Below are 22,338 nucleotides of genomic sequence, written 5' to 3'. Positions count from 1 at the left end.
CGTCATTTCGACATTCTCAAGCGTAGCTAATTTTTTTTAATCGCAAAGGAAATAGTTGAAGGATAACAAAAAATATATAATCTGACGATTTCCGCAAGCCGAAACAACAAAAATTCGTCGATAACGTTTAATGCGTGCAGCTGTGTGATACCTATATTTCCCTCTCCGAGTTTCTCTTCCTCTATTCTCTATTCACTTTTTTTCTATCTATTACTCTCTCACTCTGTCCCCACTCTGAATTCTGTTGCCATGACGCCATCATAGCTGATCACAGAGACTCGTTCGTGATGAAGATGAAAATGATGATTAATTAATCAATTGGTTGATGGATGTAGCCGTTACTACGTGGTAGGAAATCATAATGTAGAAAAGAGAATTTTTTTATTGCAGTTTCGTCCTATAAGGACATTTTTAAACTTATATATTGTATAAGTTTGAAAATGTCCTTATATGACGAGACTGTAGTAACGTTAGTTACAAATAAATGTGGTAAACAACATAGAAAATTTCTCTTTTCTTCAATAATTAATCAATTGATTATAAAAACTTAATTTTTTTTGAGCATTTTTTATGCTTATAAATACATGTATTCTACTTAAAAAACATACACTCATTTATTTGCATGCTATCTCCTGAGCTTTTCAATTAATCAAATACAATGAATGAGAAAAAACTTAAAAAAATATTGTTTTTGGCAGATTAAGCGAATCCCTCTAGATAATCGTCAGATTATGAGACAGCACGTCTAAAACATAAAGATGAACCATATATATTTCAATCTGACGCACTTGAGTATTTCAAAATGGCGAATTTTTTTTTCAACTTATAACAATGGCCGCGAGTTTGCGTCAGATCGAAATCGTCAGATTATTGAATGAGAGCTTTTTTTTCTGTTACACTCAACACCCCCTTAGAGAATGTGATGCGCTCGATTAATTTTTTTTTACTTTTAACCCTTACGTACAACCACCCACATCATACAAACGATCAGATTAACATACCAACATTATTAAAAATACGTAGGACATTGATGCTATCAATATCTGACGCGTTCGAGTATGTCCATGCAACAGTATTTTTTTACATATTTAAATATCTGTAGCCGCTTCCCCCACCGATGAAAAGGTATATATTATATAACATGTTTTTTATCATCTAAGCTTTGCAACCTGATATGTCTAAGTGACGCTAGAGTAAATCCCCATCTTGCATCGTGGGCTCCTCTGCTATTACTCTCGGAACTGATGTTTGAGTATTTCATAATGAAGAAATGTATGACTCATTTCTTGACATAACCATCTAATTTGATCAGATGATAATTCTTGTGAAATCATTATGACTTCTTCAACTTTCAAAGTTGTTGCCATACATGCATCACGGTTATGTAAATTTTATGAATTTTTATCAGGTATCGGCCAATTCCCTGAAAGTTATTATAATAGATACAGTGTCAAAATCGTAGCAAAAACATGTTGCTTACAACAAAGCATCAAAAAAATTTGTTTCTTATATGTTACTGTCGAGTCTTTGTAGATATCAAGTCAAATTCTCAACCTTCTTTCATGACACGTCAAAAATGTTGTTTCACAAACTAGTTTATATATTTTGAATATTTGTCTGTTCTGTTTATAGTTCATGGCAAATATAAGGAGTTGCAATATGTGTCTAGCACCTCGGTAACTGTTTTGTCTGCGATTCTTTAGTGTCCACTTACAGAGTCAACATACAGTGTCCACGTACAGAGTCAACCATCCCGGTCCGCCATTCACTCCATATCTCCATGGCTTTTCTTGACAGTCTACACTCTTGAATTCATCAGTGTTTCGAGTGCAGCCTGGTAATCTTTCAGAATACTGACCCGCAAATGTACAAGAAATATATTGAGAATTTTAGATGCTTGGGTGATTTGAGTATTTACGTCCATAAAATACCTAATTATCAATTAATCCGTAGTATGCATTGGGAACAAAATATGTTTTAGTCAATATTGTTCACGAACACTGTATAACTACAGCTGATGACCATCCTGTTGAATGAAAAATCAACTCCCTCTATGGAAGACTGCTTAATATTTAATTATATTTGAGGCGACACTCTTCGAAAATCAGCCCTTATTCTCTTCTTCATATTTTCCAGTGTGGTTGAAGTAGAGTCATAAATCTCATTCTTCAAGTATCTCTATAGAAAAAAAATTGAAGCAAGTCAAAACTGGTGTCCTCCTGGTGTCCTCCCCTATCAATTCATTTATTCGGTAAGCATTTATTCAAAAATTGTCAACAACTCTTCATCCAACACATACATTTGAACTAACATTTCGAAAAATTGAAATAAAAAAGTTTTTGAATGTTTGAGTTGAAAGGAGAGAGATTAATTTTTGGAAAAAGAAAGGTTTTGGCTTCCTAGGGCTGAGATTCAATCAAATAGGAGAATGAATGTCATTATGTATTGTCATCAATGACATGAGTGGATTAAACTCATTGGTGACATTAAGTCGTAATTTTATGAATGAATTGAATGCTTTTTCTTATGTTGTTATCCAGATTTGGTGCTGAAGATCTGATAAGACAACTGCCTCACGGTGAGGATGACAGTGTTTCATGTGAAGTGAAATTTTACCTTTTTCATTTACTGTATTGTGGAGCAATCCTGTAATGATATCTAATTCAATTCCATAACGAATATTTGGAATACAAACTGAATAAAAAAATATTTTTTGCATATTTCAGCGTTCATATAAAAATATTTGTTTCGAAAATATTCTTAATTTGTGTAATTCAATGTATATATAAAAGTAGCCCTTTTGAGAGGCTTTTTTCTCAGTTTTTGTATGAAAGATATTTCTTTGTATGATCGGAACATTTTTGTAATGAGTTACTTTTCTGAAATCGATTTCTTTCTTCCTTTCTTTAGAAGATTTTCACATTTTTGTATGAAGATGGATGAGTAGAAAGTCAAAACTGGGGAATGAATACAAAACGCTGCCCTCAAACAAATTGCAACACAAAACTGATAAAATGTTCTACAAAAACTTACTTTTTATCTATATTGCATTGCCCCATCATGGAAATGAAGTTTTTGTTACACTTCTTATTCGTAAAATTATCATAGTTGTCACAGCTGTGACTTTTGAAATTTCCAGTAAGTAGTGATTCCGAGTAATATTGGAAAGCTCGATGATGACTACATTGTCCTTTCAGAATAACATTGCAACCAGGTTGTTCCTTACCACCATTGGGATAATAATCGGCGTGACCAATTGGATTGAACATGCCATATATATTACTAGTGTGAATAACTTGAACGAATTTTGCACTGGACGGATTCAATCGGTTTGTTGTTTTCTTGTAGGAGAAAAGGGGGCCTGCTGGATCCAGACCTAGATGATTGAAAATATTTTTGAAAAATTCCAGAAAAAAATTTGTTGAAAAACGGCGATGAAGGAGTAGTTTTTCAATACGTCAGGAAGAGCTGATTAAAAAAGAGAACATAATAGTTGATTTTTATCGAATGAATATCAATATTGAATAATTCACAAAATTTTCCATCAAATTCAAATGTGTTGTTCTCTGGTATTTTTCTCCAAAACAAATTATAGTTTTTAGCTATTGATAAATCGATTAATTTCTGTTTCTAGGGTTGGGTTCTAATCAAGGAAAAATCATTTAGATACCCTTTCAGATAATTCAAATTCACTGAGAACGAATCCAAAACAAGGACTACTCTGTAAAACCTAAACTGCAACACTTTTTTGGACGCACATTTCACACATCATCAGGAAATGAACTTGATCAGATTAAACTTTTTGAACAATCAAATGTTCATATGAGAGTAGTTGTTTCGGAAGTATAGACTGTGACATGAATTTATTCGTAAGACTGATCGAAATACTGAATTTCGTTTCAAAGAGCCCTCAGAAGTCTAATATTCTTGAGATTGGTGAATGACTCTAGACTTTTGAATAGGAGTTCAACAGCTCATTGTTCATTTTTATATAAATCATCATGTTGAAATTGAGCTCCCGATGACTTCAACTTGGCTATTAACATTTGTTATTCTATTTGTTTCCATTTGTTATTCGAATTCTGTAAAAAAGAAAACTAGTTTTTCATTTGAGACGATTTTTAAACGTGATTTCTGTTTTGGAAATTGAAAGGGACTGCTTTTCAAAATGTTAACTATTCACGAAGCGAATGATTTTTTCTTTTCTTTCTTTTTTTGGCGATAGAATTCATAAATATGATACTGATGGATAAGTCTTTTTCTTCAAAAATTATATTATGCAGTACGTTTTTACGTTAACGTTTCAGTTGACTATCCTTCTAGTTCTCTCAACATATTTTCAATAGTTTATGACAAATACCTATGATATAATCCACTTGTCCACCAAGAAGAGTTCCAGCTACTCCTGCAACATGGGCACCGAGTGAGTGACCAGTTAGAGATATCTTTTCCAGACGCAGATCATTATTTTCTACCATCTGTCGAATTAGGTCTCCCAAAATCTTTCCAACTGGTTCGACAGCTCTGAAAGCTGTAGTATAGAACCTCAATGAATATTTACTCCAGTCTACAATGAATACATTACAGTCAATTTTCTTCAAAAGGGCGTCTTTAATGCTCTGGCAACTCTCAGAAGAATAGTTATTTAGGTAACCATGAACTACGAAATGAGTTTGTTTGGTTGAATCAAATGTACTTTCATGAATAGCTGTGGAGTCGGATAAATTGACTTTGATGCCTTTCGAGAGATTTTGGGAGTTATAAAAGTAAATCTTGATATCTGTATCTTTGATAATCAACTCCAACAATTGAGCCTCTCCGTCTGCTTCCAATGGTTGGGGTATAGCTGCAAAGAAAGAAATCAGAAAAAAATTACCTATATAATTGAAAGGTGAGAGTTTTAAAATAAAATGAAAATAAAATACAGACATTTATCTAACAGGAAGTCCTTCAAAATTTTTTTGGAAATATTTATATTATTACAGTCACTAACGTGTATTGGAAGAGTATTAAATAATCTCAAACCTAAACAGCTTGGCGCACAAGACGTTAATTTTTTTGCAAATGGTATGACATAGTTTTTAGTTTGTCTTGTGTTGAAAGAGTGATATTCATCAACACAGATGAATTCATTTCTGTTTTTAAAAATATACAGGTACATTTCATAAACATACAATGACACAACAGTTAAAATTTTATAATTTTCAAAGTATTCGCGGCAAGATGTCCTTTTTGGAAGACCAATAATACATCTCAGTACTCTTTTTTGCGATTTCAATATTTCCGGAGTGGAAGTGGAATTTCCCATTCACAAGTACCATATCGCAGCCTTGAGTTGACCTGAGCAAAAAATAAATTTATCTTCTGACCTAGATTCAAAATCGATTTCAGATTATGAAACAAATATGTTATGGAGTTCAACTTATAGACAATTCCAGAGCAATGGAGTTTGCAATCGAGATGCTTATCAACCTCAATGCCTAAAAATTTAACACCATTTTTTTGTTCTATCTGAGCATTTTCAAGATACACGTTGATTATCTTTTCTGCTTTTTGTTTGTTAAGAAAACATATAATGTTGGTTTTGGGTGGATCAAAAAGTAATAAGTTTTGACAAAACCAGTTATTCATTGTAGAAACTACCCTATTACATTTGTTTTCCAAGTCGATTGCCAGTCTATCTGATATAATTGCAGATTTGTCATGGGCATATTATGTAATGAGAGCATCAGGTACACTGAGAGAATAACACAGGACCCAAAATAGAACCCTGTGGAACTCCAATATACTGAAACCTAAAGTGATTTTATTGTTTTCATTTTTCCCCCCTCACAAAAATTCAGACTGACAAACTGTTTTCGATCAGTCAGAAATGATGAGAGCCTGTCCAATGCTGTTCCCCTGATACCATATTCCTCTAATTTCTTCAACAACATATCGTGGTTGACGCAGTCAAATGCCATGCTGAGATCACAAAATAATCCCACAGGACATTCTCCCGCATTAAGAAACGAGACCAACTTTTCATAAAAATGCATTTAAAGCTGTAACCGTCGAAAAACCACTTCGGAATCCATGCTGATTTGGAGAAATTATCATAACTCAGAAAACAGTATTCAAAAATTTTACCCATACTAGGGGGAATGGTGACTGGTATACAGTTTTTCATAAATGTTGGATCTTCCTTTTTTAATGACATAACTACCTTTCCCACCTTAAGACGATGTGGAAAGCAGCCTGACTCAAATTATTAATTTACTAGATGGGTTATAGGTTGTAAAATAGAAATTAAAACTTTCTTTATTATGAAAGGTGGAATATCATCAAAACCTAATGATTTTTTATGTTTCAATTTATTATTGATAAGCATCAGACGCTCGTATTCGGTAAAAGGCGATTAAAACAAAGTATCCCTATTGTTAATTATTCGGCCATTCAGCCCATCGTTGACCTTTGGAATTTGCGATAAAATTTCTCTAGGTGTCTCTGCAAAAAAAGTGCAAAATAACTTAACCATGTTGTCAGGTTGATTTATCAAAATAATGTTATTGTCCTTAATTTTTATATTGTTGGTTTTCGATCTATTTTCATTGGACAATTCATTTATTACACTCCAGGCAGTTTGACTAGAGTTCGCTGATGAAGAAATTTTTCTTGATAATATTTTCTTTTTGTATCGCTTATCAACTTGAAGTGTTCTTTTTCTGCCTCGGAATATATTCTGAAGATCTGGGTGAGTGCTTTTCATTCTAAAGAGATTTTTTAGGTTATCAGAAGATACTTTTACTTCATGATTTACCCACCTTTTATCCAAAAGGTGCTTATTAATGTCACGTTTTCTTATAGGAAAATAGGTATTGAAGTGATATAAAAATATATCATAGAAAAAATCAAATGCTTTGTCAGAATTGAAAATGTCATAAATATTATTCCAGTTTTTCTGAGACAGAGGATTTTCGAAATTTTGTATTGAATTATTATCAAATGATCGTTTAAAATACTCCAATCTATGGTTATAGTCTCCCATTGACATATTCAATTCAATTAATACCGTTTTATGATCTGACATGTTTTTATTTATGACGAAACAAATTCCATCATTTGGAAAATTCAAAAATATATTATCGATAGTACTGATCTGATAAACTAGTAGAACTAAAATTTTTTTCACTTTGCAATAACCATGGTGAATATTTGAATAAAAGATAGATAAATTGGTTTTATTATATGAATGTTGAAGGAAAGAGAAATGAAACTTTCCATGTTTTTCACCACTTTAATTTGTAACTAACGTTTCTTCAGTTTTGTCCTATACAAAATGCACTAACGATAGTTACAAATAAGAGTTGTAAAAAACATAGAAGTTTCATTTATCTTTTTTTCATTATGATTTCCTACCACGTAGTAACGGTTACATCCATCAATTTATTTATATGAATATTGTTTATCTCTAATTTCATAAATACAAATATAGCGAGGCCTGATTGTTATGCCAACAGATTTGAAAGAATGACAAGGAAATTGTTCTGTAATGCTTTTTCACCAAAAAAAATCTTTTTACTACGCATTTTTTTGTGATATACCATTTTTGAGTTCATGAAATTAGAGTTTCTCTGAATTTTTAACAAAAAAAAATCTGTTTTTCCGTTAATCAGCTGTCGCCTCCATACGAACGACAACTCTCAGAAGTTGAGAAACTTGTGCGAGCTAAGGACCAACGAGGTCTTACCTTTCAACGTGTGATTTCTAACACGGTTGCAGAATCATCCCAGCTTCAACCAGATGAATTCTCTCGAGAAAAATATCTGTCGAGGCAGGAATCGAACCCACGGACTTCCGATCGTGAGTCGGGCGCACTACCACCGCGGCCAATTCCACAACAATCAAATATTGAAAATCAAAAAATTGGATGCATATGATTTTCAATAGTTTTCATAAATCACTCAGAAAACAATTTTTTTAGCAAAAGTATGTTCTCAGAAGAAATGTTCACTCATCTTCCGGAAGTGATTTATCAGGACATTGGTGAGTTGAAGAAATGAAAAAACGTGTGTGTTTCGGAATGTACATATATATAGTAGCTATCATAAGACAATTGTTCCTTTTGTAGGAATAAATAATTATACTAATAATGCACCGACACAGATAAATATCATCATTTTTGAGTTACTTTTTACATAATAAAAAACTATTACGTGCTTGCTGGGTACATTTTTATAGTAATCATAAACACTATGTATATGCGAGAGAGAGAGAGAGAGAGAGAGAGAAAGTTAAATTTCATTCACCGACTTATTTCAGCGTTGAAAACAGTTTTCCAGACGTAGTTACACGATTTCAAAGAATAACAGGTTCCAAATTTCTTCATATGTTCTCTAAAATATAATCGAATGTTGTAAACTCATTCTTATATAGTTGTAAAATTTTTTGTATGGCACCTTAGCTCGTAATAAAGGATAGAAAAATCGCCAAAATTACTTCTTTGATCATTTATTGAATGAACACCATATCTAAGTACTTAATAATTACTTAATTTTCATTAGGAGATATGGCTCCAATAGTTTAACTTGTAACGGTGACAAGCAATATTGCTCACAACACTACTTCAGCACGACTGACCGACCATGCCCACATGAGATATTTCTGTGTCGCAAAAGAGTGAGGAGAAAGGGCAGCCAGACATACTGATGCGTTACGTTACGAAGCGGTTTACCCCCCCCCCATAAAAAGTTGTCACTTCAATCATCCAAAATAACGTTATTTAAAAGAGCCAAACAAACAAACAAACAGGGCAAGCTGAATAAAACTGTTTAAAAAATATAAAGTTGTACAGCTACCTACGTGTAGAAAATCATCATTTCAAAAATATAAAAAGGACAATTACTCTGATTTCTTATAAAATAGCTTATAAATATTATTGATCATTATTTGTTATTCCAGTTTTGCGATTAGTACATTATTCGTACGTTTCAAATATTTAATAATATGTATTGCATCACAAGCGTATTTTTTATGAGATAAGCTGCGAGCTGATAAAAAAAAGTAGTTTTTAATTTATAAAATTCCATAAATTCAATAGAAATTTAACAAATACTCAATGATTGGAGTTATGATAATGATATTATATATCAGTAACTCTTGAATCCATAATGAAAACCAACATTTGAAAAATCTATAAAACTACTCACCAAGTTATATAATTTATAATATGTGGCTTTTATTATTTGAATTCTGTAATGATTTCAATTGATGCAGTTACACGATTCAATATATCAAAGCAGTGACTGAGTAAATTTTTTCCCCATCATCTAAAAGGCAAATTTTCGCATTTGGCAGATATAAAGGTCTGTAATGTAGTTTGTTTGGAGTTGGCATGGCAGATGACGTCAGAGGGTTATTCACAGAGCAAGGTTGTGTATATTGTAAATATATGAAGTAACTAATAGTGACGTGAGTTTGAAGAGATGTGTGTAATATATTTAGATACATTTCTTTTTTTATGCATATTTATATGATGTTATTATATTTACCATACTCAGAATTTATATCACGCCTTGTTAGTACTTCCCAAAACATAACTGTGATTCAGGTAATTTGATATTCATGCAACATCGAGAATTTGGAACAATCGCCAAAAAAACATATAATGGATATTTTATGATGGTATTATCATTTTCGAAATAGAAATCAGACATTTCTTTTGCGTATACAGAAAATAATGTTTACCGGAATTCCGGTTGTACTGGTTACGCGTGTCAAAGTGCTTACATGATAACATTACTGAATCTTCCCTATCTATAACGTAACGTAACCCAGAATACGTTACTGAGGTTACGTTTCGGGCCATTTAGGCGCCTCATATTTGAACCATATTCTGTCACGCATATGCGTAGCAAATATCGATGGTGTGTCAGCTCTGATCATTAAATTAACCTAACCCCGTTATAAAAATGGGGAAAAATAAATGAAAATAGGTCAAAATTTATTTGTCGTGTTGCACTCAACTCAGCTCTCCCATCAAAACAAACAGGAAAAATCTTAATGTCATAATCTCTTGAAGATGTTTACTATATTACTGTTGTGGAAGAAGTTAATTTATTAGATTCATTCTATGCCATTTCTACCTATCAAGTCACATAGATACATACGAACTACACGGAAAATGATTTGATCTTCACAAAATTTATTTTCAAATATATCACATATTTCGCTATCACAGAGTAGCCTTTTCGTAGTGAATAACATACTGACTAATTCTTTACTCCAACTTATATATACCCCACGTATTCACCAGTCAGAACTACCTAGTCAGATACATACTCAATCATAATCACCTAGACCTAGAGACTTTTATATACCTCAATTATGATTACCTAGAGCATATTATATTTATTCTACTTCTGTAATAGTATGTCTATGAAAACTAAAATAACATCGGTTTCCAAGAAAACAAGTTCAGTAATGATATTTTATTTAAATCTAGTTTGTCATTCAGTAAAATGCTTTAATTTTTAAGTTTAATAATTTCCATTGTTTTCAAATGATTCAGCTGAAGAACTTTATTTTATATGTGTGAAATTTCGAAATTTCCGTTGAAGATACATAGCTCATATGATGTTTCTGGATATGATTCCTTAATGTTCTGCTAGTTTGACCAATATATACGTTAGGACAAATTCCACAATTCAATTCATGCACTCCTGATTTTTCGAATTTAGATGTTTTGTCTTTATTATTTTTAACTTACTTTCCCAACGTATTACCTGTTCTATATGCAATTTCAATATCTTGTTCATTAAAAAATGAAGCCACTTTTTCTGTTGTTTATTCAAATTATGTTAAAGCTCTACAATTTCAATTTTGATTATCTGACTCATCATTAGAAAAAACGTCACGAATCGCTTTTGAGTAGACTTTTTTAGAAAGTATTGTCTATTAAATCAGCTTTAAATCAGTTGCTTACTGCAGGTCGCCTAATAATATTGATTTTTCATTATTGGAATTAGTTATTGAAAGTTAATCAGAAAAACGAATATACACGGTTGAATTTGTGATAGGTTCTTGTGGTTTGGCACTTGTGAGGACCTGGCCTCAACATTCAAAATATATAACATTTTACAGACCGACAGTCTTTGAAATTTTGACTTTTTGACTTTCCTCTAGTATTTGTACCCAACCTTGAAATAATTTCAGATATTGGAGAATGTATGTCAAGAAAATATCTTCATCAGCTCAGTCCTAGTGAAACGCGTCTTGAATTAAATTCAAAGTGTGGAAATTGTGTAATTATTATCATTGATAGTGTTATTCATTTATTTTCATTAAGTAATGGGCCAGTGTATTTATAACTTAGTTCTAATTACATAGTGGTTCAGTGACTGAAATTAAAATCATTTTGTGGGTATTGTAATAAACAGATTATATCTACATAACTGTCAATTTGATCCATCGAAATTTCTTGAAAAATATTGGCAGCACGTCTCAATAATGAATGGTTTGAAGTAGATAATAATGTGAGAGATGTATTCATTGGAAAAACAAACATCAGTCAAGAGGATTCACGTCTGGACGATCACAAAATTCTGAAACCTGAATTCATTGAATTCATATGAATACTCAATAATTTAATTATGATAAAATGGACGTTAGTTGATTTGATGAAAAATAATTTCAAATGACCTATTGTCACCTTTCGTCGACCAATCAAAACCAATGAAAACTTGTTGAATAATGCAATGGGATATATACTCAGTACTCAAATTCGTATATAATTTTTTTATCGTAATTAATGAAAAGCTTACCTGAATTCACGATTAGAAGAAAAACTATCGCTACGAACTTCATTGGAACTACTCAATAATCGAAATTATTGATGTATTGTACTCTATATGCTTATCAATTCTAGTAGTTACGATGTTTATGAACAATTCATTTCAAAATAAGATTTGAATTGATGTTTACCACTCACCAAATTATAGGTTACCTTGATTCTCAAGTACCGATACCCTAAATAACTATCAGATTGATTTTAAAATCTAAGAAAAAGTTCTTGAAGAATATGGATGAAAAAGTATTACAAATTATTATGAATCATTCAATCACCGGTGTGTCGATAGATGCTAATTATATATTCATACAGCGTAAATACGATAAAGTATCACATATATTTGAAATAGGATGAAATTATTTTTAGGGAATATTTTTTTGGCTTTCTACTCCTACTTCTTTATATGCGAATTCATTGAAGTAAGTTTCATACACAAACTGGAAAAAAACCCTTTCAGAAGAATTACTTCAAAAGAACATAAAATTTTGCTCATCTCTTTCATAACATTACAATTTTACGTCACTAGAAGGGACAAATCTACTCATGTCACAATGGCTCCAATCTGGCAAGCACCTCCTAACCAAGTATTTATAACAATGAATATTTAGCACCTCACGCTTTTTTACAATAAAGTTTATTGCTTGTAAATAAATTCATACTGATTTCATACTTATTAAAAGTCATTAGTTACATGACGCCATATCGATGTAACTTAAAAACACGCTTTTAAAGAACATCGAACTAAAAAGTTGAAAATATGTTTTTTTGAAATATATAAGCTCAAAACAATAACGAACGAAAAATACCAGTATTATTGTGAAAAATTCTACGGGCGCTTGATATACAAAAAAATGGCACAAAGCGTCATTATGTGTGTGGCTATTTGATTAAAAAAAATCCCACGTTCATTCCTGTCAAATGTGTGACGACGTTTCCAAAGAATGTCAATAATTGGTTGCGGGTGAATTATTCACGTATTATAAAGCTCATTATTGCGATAAAAGTATAAATTTTGGGTTGTTGAGGGTTCCGAGTGAATTTTTTGTTAATTATATTTTTAAAATAGAGGCATGTTATACTTCTATGTTTGAGTTGTACTCAGGAAATTTTTCATTCATACTTTAACACTTTGAAAAATATAGAAAATTTCCACCCTTGCTTTGAATTTTCTTGTTCATACGTATTGAAATTGTTCATCAGATCAAGAATATTTTATGCTCAAAATATACGAATAGAAATATCATAACTAATGAAAAAATATGAAAAAATAGAAAACTGACTATTCTATCATATTAATAATGTGATATATAATATGTAGTCGTTTCTCATAGTTCATTTGTTTTGCAGCCACTGATGTGTCAGTAAAACTGAAGTTATTTGAATATTTCGCAAAGTGCTCTCTTAATTTCTGTTCATAATTGTCTCTGAATTGGCAATTATGTACTCCATTGATGATCCAACATATGAGTTTTCAGATATCTACCGCTTTGTCCGATGTAGATCGTAAACGTTCGCGCATTTGAAGTGGAAAAATACTTTCACACACAGTGTTCTTTACAAATATGATCTCTACTTCATTTGATGAGAGTACCTTTGCAACTCTCTCGAAAAAAAATTCAATCGTGGTATTCTTTGATAAAATGAGTAACTTTTTTTGTTTTTATATTGTGATGTAGGTTTTGTGAAACTCAAATAATTCAGTTTATGTAGATAAACATATTTTGTGTAGGTTTTTTCATGTTTTGGTCATAATTTGGGAGGTATACAGCTAATAATACTCCACAGTATATATGATACTGACTTTTTATGGAATAGCATGATTGGATTGGTGATTAACAAATCTTTCTGGAAAGCTTGCATGGTTTGTAGAACCAGTCTGTGTTGATTTAGCCATTATCGGACGAATCAAATCATATTCAGTGAAGTGATTTTGTTTTCATTTTCACAATCTACTGTATGCAATTTTATTCTCGAATATCAATCAAAGAAAATATTTTTCATTTTGGCAAACTGTTCTTTTTCATCATTTTTGAACGATACGTCTCAAAAAAGGAGACTGACACAATGAATAAGATTATCATCCAAGATTGAAATTCGCAGTAGAGTGTATAATAGTTGACCCTATTTATAGCTTACAAAGTGAAGCATTAGGTGTGTCACAATTCATTTATCAAAACAAAAATTTGTGAAACATAAAATACCTTCTACCCTAAAATCACAGAAAAACGCCATCACACCATAAGCAGAATCAGGGAAAACAACTGAAGGTTTTCAATTTATCGTATTTTCGAAAGGTACTCTCAACAGAGTAGTGAAGAACACTGTTAGTAGTAAAAACTGTGTTAGAAAATATTTATAAACCTCTGAAGAAGTTACCAAATCACGCGCGCGAAGCATCAGGAAGAAAATCCAAAAATTCAAAGCCTTCAAACACAAAAAATGTGACACCGAAAATCCAGCCGCGAAAGCCTAAACCATTTTGTCATTGCAAGAGATGAATATTACTGGAGTCTTATCCCAATACCAATCCCTCATTTTTAATATATCGACACGTATTTGGATCACCTAGTGATCATCTTCAAGAGGAATATTGAACTAAATATAATACAATGTTGCCTTATTCATACCATAGATGAGGACAACATTCTATGTATATTCAGTTCAAATCTTCCTCTTGAAGATAATCACTTGGTGATCGCAACACGTATCGAGGTGTTGAAAATAACTGTTTGATGTTGGGATAAAACTTCAGTAATATTCATTACAAAAGGTTCCAAACAGTACATCACAATTTCAAAAGGTGATAAACTTTGAAAACATAAAAATGCAATTAAAAAAACAAGCGTAGACGATTTGAGTAATATCCCCTAATATTGCTGTAGGAAAAAAAGTGTTATATTATCAGGTACGTATTTGACGAACATTAATTTGTATTCTGTCTATCTACTCTATGACATAACGAAACTATTTTTGTTCTAATATCTCAATCAAGAATATTTTTCCATTAATATCCAATTATATTCCTCCATCTCAGATCTTCCTTCCCGAAATATGAAATGTAGTGTATCATCGAATCAACTGGTATATGATTGACAATAGTTTTTTTCTTATAGGAGACAAAAAAATGAATATCTATACGTTCAAAAATAATTGTTGACAAAAAAAACAATTTCTTCAATGTCTGGCTTGAAAATTCACGAAAATATGATAATTTCTGAAAATCAATCATTGATTTATTATATTCTGCAAATTAACGTGTTACATTCAAAATACCAGATATCATTTATTACTGGCACATAATACGGGGTAATTCAGTTGTCTACTAGTACTGAGTTTCAGTCCACTCATTTATTCAATTTCATTCCTTTTTTTACATCATACAAATACAGTACACAATTTCAGTATTAGGTGTTATACAGTTTTCATTTTCCCTTTAGCGTATGGCGTTTCTTTGTTTGTGTCCAAATAATAACTACCAGAAGCTCTGAAAAAAATAATATGATTGAAAATATATTCATCGTTCACCAGAGAGCGTTAATATAATATTCTACTTGCAAACATCTTCAAAGGCTTAAACCGCAACTATGGTTTTGAGAAAATTTGAAATTTCAAAACTATCTATCACTATCACTCGTACTTTTGTATTATTTTTGAATATTTGACATTACAAGAAACGCATCTGTAGAAGCAATGATAAAATAGTAGACAGGAGTTTTTGATACCAATTCAAAACTCAACCTAATCACTCAGGTTTCTGACATTACTGAGGATACACTACAAAAACACACTTTTGTCTATTTTCCACTATATTTCTTTATTGTTGACCGGTTTCGGCTATTACACCATTTTCAAAACCAACTGATTACATTTAAATCTAAGTAATTCATACCTATGTTGCTTATTCTATCATTAATGATTTGATATACCTGATATACCTGATACCCGGTACCTGCGTTTCATATACCTGTAAAATCCATGAACATAACAAAGCTTTCAGTATAATGTAGGTTTTGGGATCTGGATTATAGGTTCAGGAGAGGACTATTATTTACATCAAGTTGTTCGTTGAGGACAATAGAATCGGGATTTTTCTTTGATCTGTTTATTTCCATAGATTCATCATTTTCCCTTTTTCGCATGTGTGTAGGATCTTTAAAGTATCTTTATCTATTTTATGTTTCTAATTTTGAAGATGTTCGTACATTAATGATTTTTTATCCGAAATGACATGTTCGTGGTACCTTGTATCAAAATTTCTCCCAGTTTGGCCTGTATATATGGCGGGGCATTCACCACATTCTATTTGATATATACCAGATCTCTTCCCTTTCTCTAATATAGGTTTGGCATTAAATAATATGTTTTCTAAATTTCCGTTGGATGTGTAGGATGTTTGTAAATTGAATTTTGAGAGATAATTTATAATATTCTCGGAGATTCTACCAGCATAATTGATACTAACATATTTGTGTTCTGGTCTTGTGGAAATTGAGTATAGTTCTTTCATTATTGATTTTTGTTGATATATCATTATTATGTTGTTAATTAGAGTGGTAGGTATTTTGTTATTAACTGCTATTTGTTTAATGATTGCGATTTCACTTCGGAGGTTTTGATCAGAAAGGGGTATTGTGAAAGCCCTATGTATCATTGACCTGAATGCAGACAATTTCTGTGAAATCGGGTTAAAAGAGTCAAAAGGTATTGTACAATATGTGAATGTGTTTTTTCGGAAAATGTTAAAGTCGAGTTTATCTTTGTTTTTGGATATTGTCAGATCTAAAAAATTAAGTCCGTTACTAGCTGATATATTCCTAAACAATTTAGAGACTAATCTAATTTTGAATAACTGTCTTTCCCATAAACATATTGTGTTCTGGTTTAGATATGTAGATGACATATTAGTAGGCTTCGATGGTTCAACAAGACAAATATCTCATTACTTGAAATTCCTCAATAGTCTACACGATGAGATCAAATTCACCGTAGAGATAGAAGAGAATAATGAGATAAATTTTTTAGATCTCATTATTCCGAAATGAATTTATAGCGACTCTATTAGACAATTTAATTTTAAAAAATGTGTACAGTCACCTTGTATCCAAATCAAATTCTCCCAAGTATGAAGATACACCTGGACAATTCTCGTCTTTGAAGTCGGCATAACTATTACATTTATAGGAATAGAAATTTCCACTGATCAGTGATTCGGAGAAAAATTCAAACGATCTGCCATGATTGCAAGCTCCCGAAAAGTCACTTTCACATCCTGGTTGAAACCTTCCTCCGTTTGGCCAATAGTCGGCGTCACCGAGAGCTACATCAAATCCAAAAACACCAGCACAGGTATGTATAACTTGGACAAATTTGGCATCACCTTTGTTCAGACGGTTATCTGTTCTGCTGATGGAGTACATCGGAAAAGCTGGATCCAAACCTGTTCAGAACAGTTTAAAAAAGCATTAACATACATTAATTCCCAAATTCGAAACACATCACTGATAAAATATAATCATTCAAATATCAATTTATTTTTGAAAAGAAAAGGAGATATTTTCATACTTTCGTGTATGCATTACATATCGTTATAAAGAGTTTCGTTTTTTTCTAAGGAAGTTTTTCACATTTTCTGTTCAATGATGGTAAAGTAGGAAGCCAAAATCTGTCCTAAACTATTCTCTGATCAATTCAAATGAAATTTCTATGACTGAGATTGACTAATATAAATATGTAAACGTACTGTCAGCGTGACGAGAGCAGATTTGTTTTTCCGGTGATATAATGTTACTGATGAGGTAATCAGTAACACATGTGTGGTGTACTTCAAAGTTTTTGGACTTGTCCAAGAACTTTATATATATATATATATATATATATATATATATATATATATATATATATATATATATATATGTGTGTGTTATTTGACATGTCAATAGTATACCGATAATACTCTCAACAATAATACCACCAACCAACTAACGTCTGAGGACTTCCGCCCCGATTCACCCAGTAATAAACCTCAACTCTTCGGCTAGTAAGGACTGTGAGAGAACTGGGCTAACCATCCTGTGAAATAAAATCTCTGTTTCTAGATCAAAACCCATCTAGTGATTACCTACATTCAACCGAAGGCTTCAAAAGGATAAATGAACCGAGTAATGTATTCAAAGCACAAGCACGTAGAGTCTAATGCATGTTCTGTGCTATGGAATGCACACGGAATTCTATATATAGTATCTGAATCATCATATCTGGCACTCCGGAACCATACTAAATTCGCAACTTTGCTGACTCTATCAACACTTCTGCATTGAAATAGTTATTCTGATTCAAGAGAACCTTGTAGAGTGACGTGTTTTCTACTCTAGAACCTCCGGTTCATACTGCCTTGATATGACATTTTGGTAGACATATAATGTTGTTATTACATTGACCTTTTCAAGAGCTTCCGAGATTACGTTCCGCTGCTGTTATTTCTGCTGTTTCTGCTGTTAGCTGTTTCCAGGAGGTAAAATAGCTGATCAATTGAATTTTCCCTATGAGTTGCAGGTGAGAGCTGTTTTGAGAGTGAGATTATTATCCTGCAGAATTTAATCGCTTACCCCAAAAAATAATTACTGCAGTTGCTACTACACTTGGTAGTAAATTTCGAATCGATTTCCAGAACAACATCAATTTTCACAATATCAGAAAAATCAATTAAAATATCAATTCGTTGTACTGATAGCTGAAAACAAACAGTTTTCGTATTTTGATACATACCGGAACCAAAGACTGTGCTGTAACTAACTAAGTCAATTTTCTTATTCCCGGTTGCGATTTCTATTCCTGATTCAGGCATAACTTCATTAGTTCATTTTATATTTTTCAGAAAGACCCTGGTGTCATGTGATTCAAGATCATATTCATTAAAACATTTAATATTGATGTATCCAATATCTCCGATATACTTTTGTTTTTCCTTAGTCCAACTATACTGGAAAGTCCTACAACTGATCTTACGAAAAAGCTATAGATTTTTCAGTAGTGTTGTTTCAATCGACGACATTATGGTACGTGAATTTCATCTCTTCTCTCGAATCTTTCAACCGCAATCGTTATTCGAAAAAAGAATTTGAAGAGTTTCGTCAACATTTTTTTTTAAATTTTATCCATGGAGGTAGGGACAGCAGACTGGACGGTGGTAGTTGACATGTGGAACAATGCTGCCTTAAAATCGTTGACTCCATTTTTGAATAGAAGTTTTTTGCTGTTAATACGTTTTTTTTTTCTCAATAGCTCATTATCGAGTTGCGTATATGTTTTTAAATTCTCTAATCACTCTTGATAAAATGATAAGAATGTGAATGCTCAATATTTCTAAAACTTTGCCGATAACTTTTTCAAGAATAACAAAATCGTCAGCTATCTAAAAGTTTCAGATTGACTCTGATGATCAGTCAACAAGTTTTTCCAGAAAACATCTGACGAAGTTGCCTTATGTTCAGTAGGGTTCATTGAATGGTCCTATCTTCTTGGTGAATTGGTCGAACAATTTTTTCAATTAAAAGATGAATTGACTTTGTTTTGGTCACGTTCCAGACAGTGAAGTGATCGGAAGGAACCCATATGGCCTTTTTTGATAACAAAGAATCAAATCGTTACTTTTTTCAGATCAAGTGAATTTGTGGGAGGTTTTATATGGTATTAACTAGTCAATTTAGTCAATTTATCAGACCTGGTATATTAGTCTTTGAATTAGCTGTTCAACAAATTGAACAGAGAAAAATGTTTTATGTATAATTTAATGTTCATAGAAAGGTATTTGTTTCGAAAGTTTTTTTTTTGTATAATTGATATTCATATGAAAGTAGCAAGCTCAGGAAGCTCCGTCACTCTGAAACCTGCTTCTAAAAAAATCTACCATTTTTTAGCCAACTTTTCCTATAAACGATACTATTAAATGTGATAATGTTCAATTTTGTAGTCTTATCGGTTACTGAGAAAGCACTATTGATAATATTCAAACTATAAATTACAAGTAATAATGCGCTGAAAAGTTTTGAAATAGGTTCTAAATTGATTGTAGTTTATTGTAATAACAACAGAATATCAATTTATTTTGTATTCTTTTGAAGTATAGCAAAAAAACTACGATAACAAGACTTCAAATCATGAAATAAGAATTGTCCTCAAACTACCAACGATGGAGTTGATTGTAGCTGAAATTAGATGTTTGTAGTTACCATTAAACATATCAGAAATGAATGCTAACCAACATATGTAACCTGAAATCTGAAGTAAAAACTAACGTATTTTAGAATGTTTCATTTAGAAGAAAGCATCTACCCTCAACATCTAACCTGACTTCCGAATTCAAAAACGAACACATGTTAGTATGTTGGAAATAATTCTTAATCCTGAACATCTAACATGAGTATAAAGCAAATGAACTTTCAAACGTTCAAACCAGTCTCTATATACCTACACAGTAGGTTTAATGGACTGACGCCTATCAGAAAACAACTACTCCCCTGGCTAATACCACGTTGGCGTTGGATTATATCCGACAGTCGTCAGTGCAGGAATCTTCACAGACAATTTCCTGCATATGCAATTGGCAATACAACTGAAAGAGTCGACCTTCAATTATGGAACGGGCACACTTGCAGACCGGTTTCGGGCTCATTAGCCACTCATCAGTGCAAGATAGTGACCATCATCGACCTGAAGTAAATGATATTCCACAATTGAAAATCGGAATTTTTTCAGAGTATTTCATTCCTCTTCCAAAGTTGGAGCGAACATCACAAAATGTCACTCCATCTAGTGGACGAGGTCCTAACCAACTGCATATCCGTAATTTGCCCGATTCCTCTGAATAAGGAACAAAAATTTTCTTATTAGTCAGTGGGCTTTGCTTGAAGATTGGCAGTCAATAATCTGAAGCAAATGAACTTCAAACGTTCAAGCCAGTCTCTATATACCTACACAGTAGGTTTAATGGATTGACGCCTATCAGAAAACAACTACTCCCCTGGCTAATACCACGAAGGGCGTTGGATTATATCCGACAGGCGTCAGTGCAGGAATCTCCACAGAAAATTTCCTGCATATGCAATTGGCAATACAACTGAAAGAGTCGACCTTCAATTATGGAACGGGCACACTTGCAGACTGGTTTTGGGCTTATTAGCCACTCATCAGTGCAAGATAGTGACCATCATCGACCTAAAGTCAATGATATTCCATAATTGAAAATCGGAATTCTTTCAGAGTATTTCATTCCTCTTCCAAAGTTGGAGCGAACATCACAAAATGTCACTGCATCTAGTGGACGAGGTCCTAACTAACTGCATATCCTTAATTTGCCCGATTCCTCTGAATAAGGGAGAAAAACTTTCTTATTAGTCAGTGGGCTATGCTTGAAGACTGGCAGTCAACAATATAAAGCAAATGAACTTCAAACATTCAAGCCAGTCTCAATATACCTACACAGTAGGTTTAATGGACTGACGCCTATCAGAAAACAACTACTCCTCTGGCTAATACCACGAAGGGTGTTGGATTATATCCAACAGGCGTCAGTGCAGGAATATTCACAGAAAATTTCCTGCATATGCAATTGGCGATACAACTGAAAAAGTCGACCTTCATAATTGAAGGTCGACTCTTTCAGTTGTATTGCCAATTGCATATGGAAATTTTCTGTGAAGATTCCTGCACTGACGCCTGTCTGATATAATCCAACGCCCTTCGCGGTATTAGCCAGGGGACTAGTTGTTTTCTGATAGGCGTCAGTCCATTAAATCTAGTGTGTAGGTATATAGAGACTGGCTTGAACGTTTGAAGTTCATTTGCTTTAGATTGTTGACTGCCAGTCTTCAAGCATAGCCCACTGACTGATAAGAAAATCTAACATGAGTTCGTTTTTGAATTCTGAAGTCAGGTTAGATGATATATGTTGAGGGTAGATACTTTTTTCCAAATTTTCGAAAGCATTCTGAAATACATTAGTTTTTACTTCAGATTTTAGGTTTCATATGTTGGTCTGGATAGGTTATGTTAGGTTAGTTTAGTTGAAAAATACTCGATTTTATTTAATTCATTTTAGATGTGTTTAATGGTACTACAAACATCTCATTTCAGCTACAATCAATGCCACCGTTTGTAGTTCGAGGACAATTGTTATTTTATGATTCAAAGTCTCGTTATCGTAGCTTTTTTGCTATACTTCAAAAGAATATAAAATATAGTAATATTTTGTTGTTACTACAATAAACTACAATCCATTTAGAACCTATTTCAGAACTTTTTGGCACATTATTACTCGTCCTTCGTACTTAGAATAATATCAATAGTGCTTTCTCAGTAACCGATAAGACTACAAAAAGGTAGATTTTTTTCAAAGCTTGTTCCAGCGTGACGGAGCTGTTTCAGGAGGGGCATTTCTGCTAGTTTCTGTCTGAAAGATACTTCTTTGCATGATTTACACATCTATATATAGAGATATTTCTTTCAAAATTTAT

The 22,338-nt window shown here is 32.4% G+C and overlaps 1 protein-coding gene across 1 annotated transcript in view; it reads right to left on the bottom strand.

Moving 5' to 3' along the window:
* LOC111511684 (uncharacterized) overlaps positions 1-22,338 on the bottom strand; it is a 35,211-nt gene that overhangs the window by 6,285 nt on the left and 6,588 nt on the right. Inside the window, exons 3-6 of the mRNA XM_074185709.1 lie at positions 16,922-17,264; positions 14,029-14,036; positions 4,361-4,846; positions 3,034-3,376 (exon numbers count right to left, since the gene is read on the bottom strand). Coding sequence (XP_074041810.1) covers positions 3,034-3,376; positions 4,361-4,846; positions 14,029-14,036; positions 16,922-17,264 — 1,180 coding nt within the window. The remainder of the gene's footprint in view (positions 1-3,033; positions 3,377-4,360; positions 4,847-14,028; positions 14,037-16,921; positions 17,265-22,338) is intronic.

Source organism: Leptinotarsa decemlineata, unplaced genomic scaffold, assembly GCF_025532065.1.
Source record: "Leptinotarsa decemlineata unplaced genomic scaffold, Ldec_3_MD MMD2_tig00078346_RagTag_RagTag, whole genome shotgun sequence".
NCBI classification, from domain to species: domain Eukaryota; kingdom Metazoa; phylum Arthropoda; class Insecta; order Coleoptera; family Chrysomelidae; genus Leptinotarsa; species Leptinotarsa decemlineata.
Note: the sequence above shows the minus strand (reverse complement) of the source record. Positions and strands in the feature narration are given on the sequence as shown.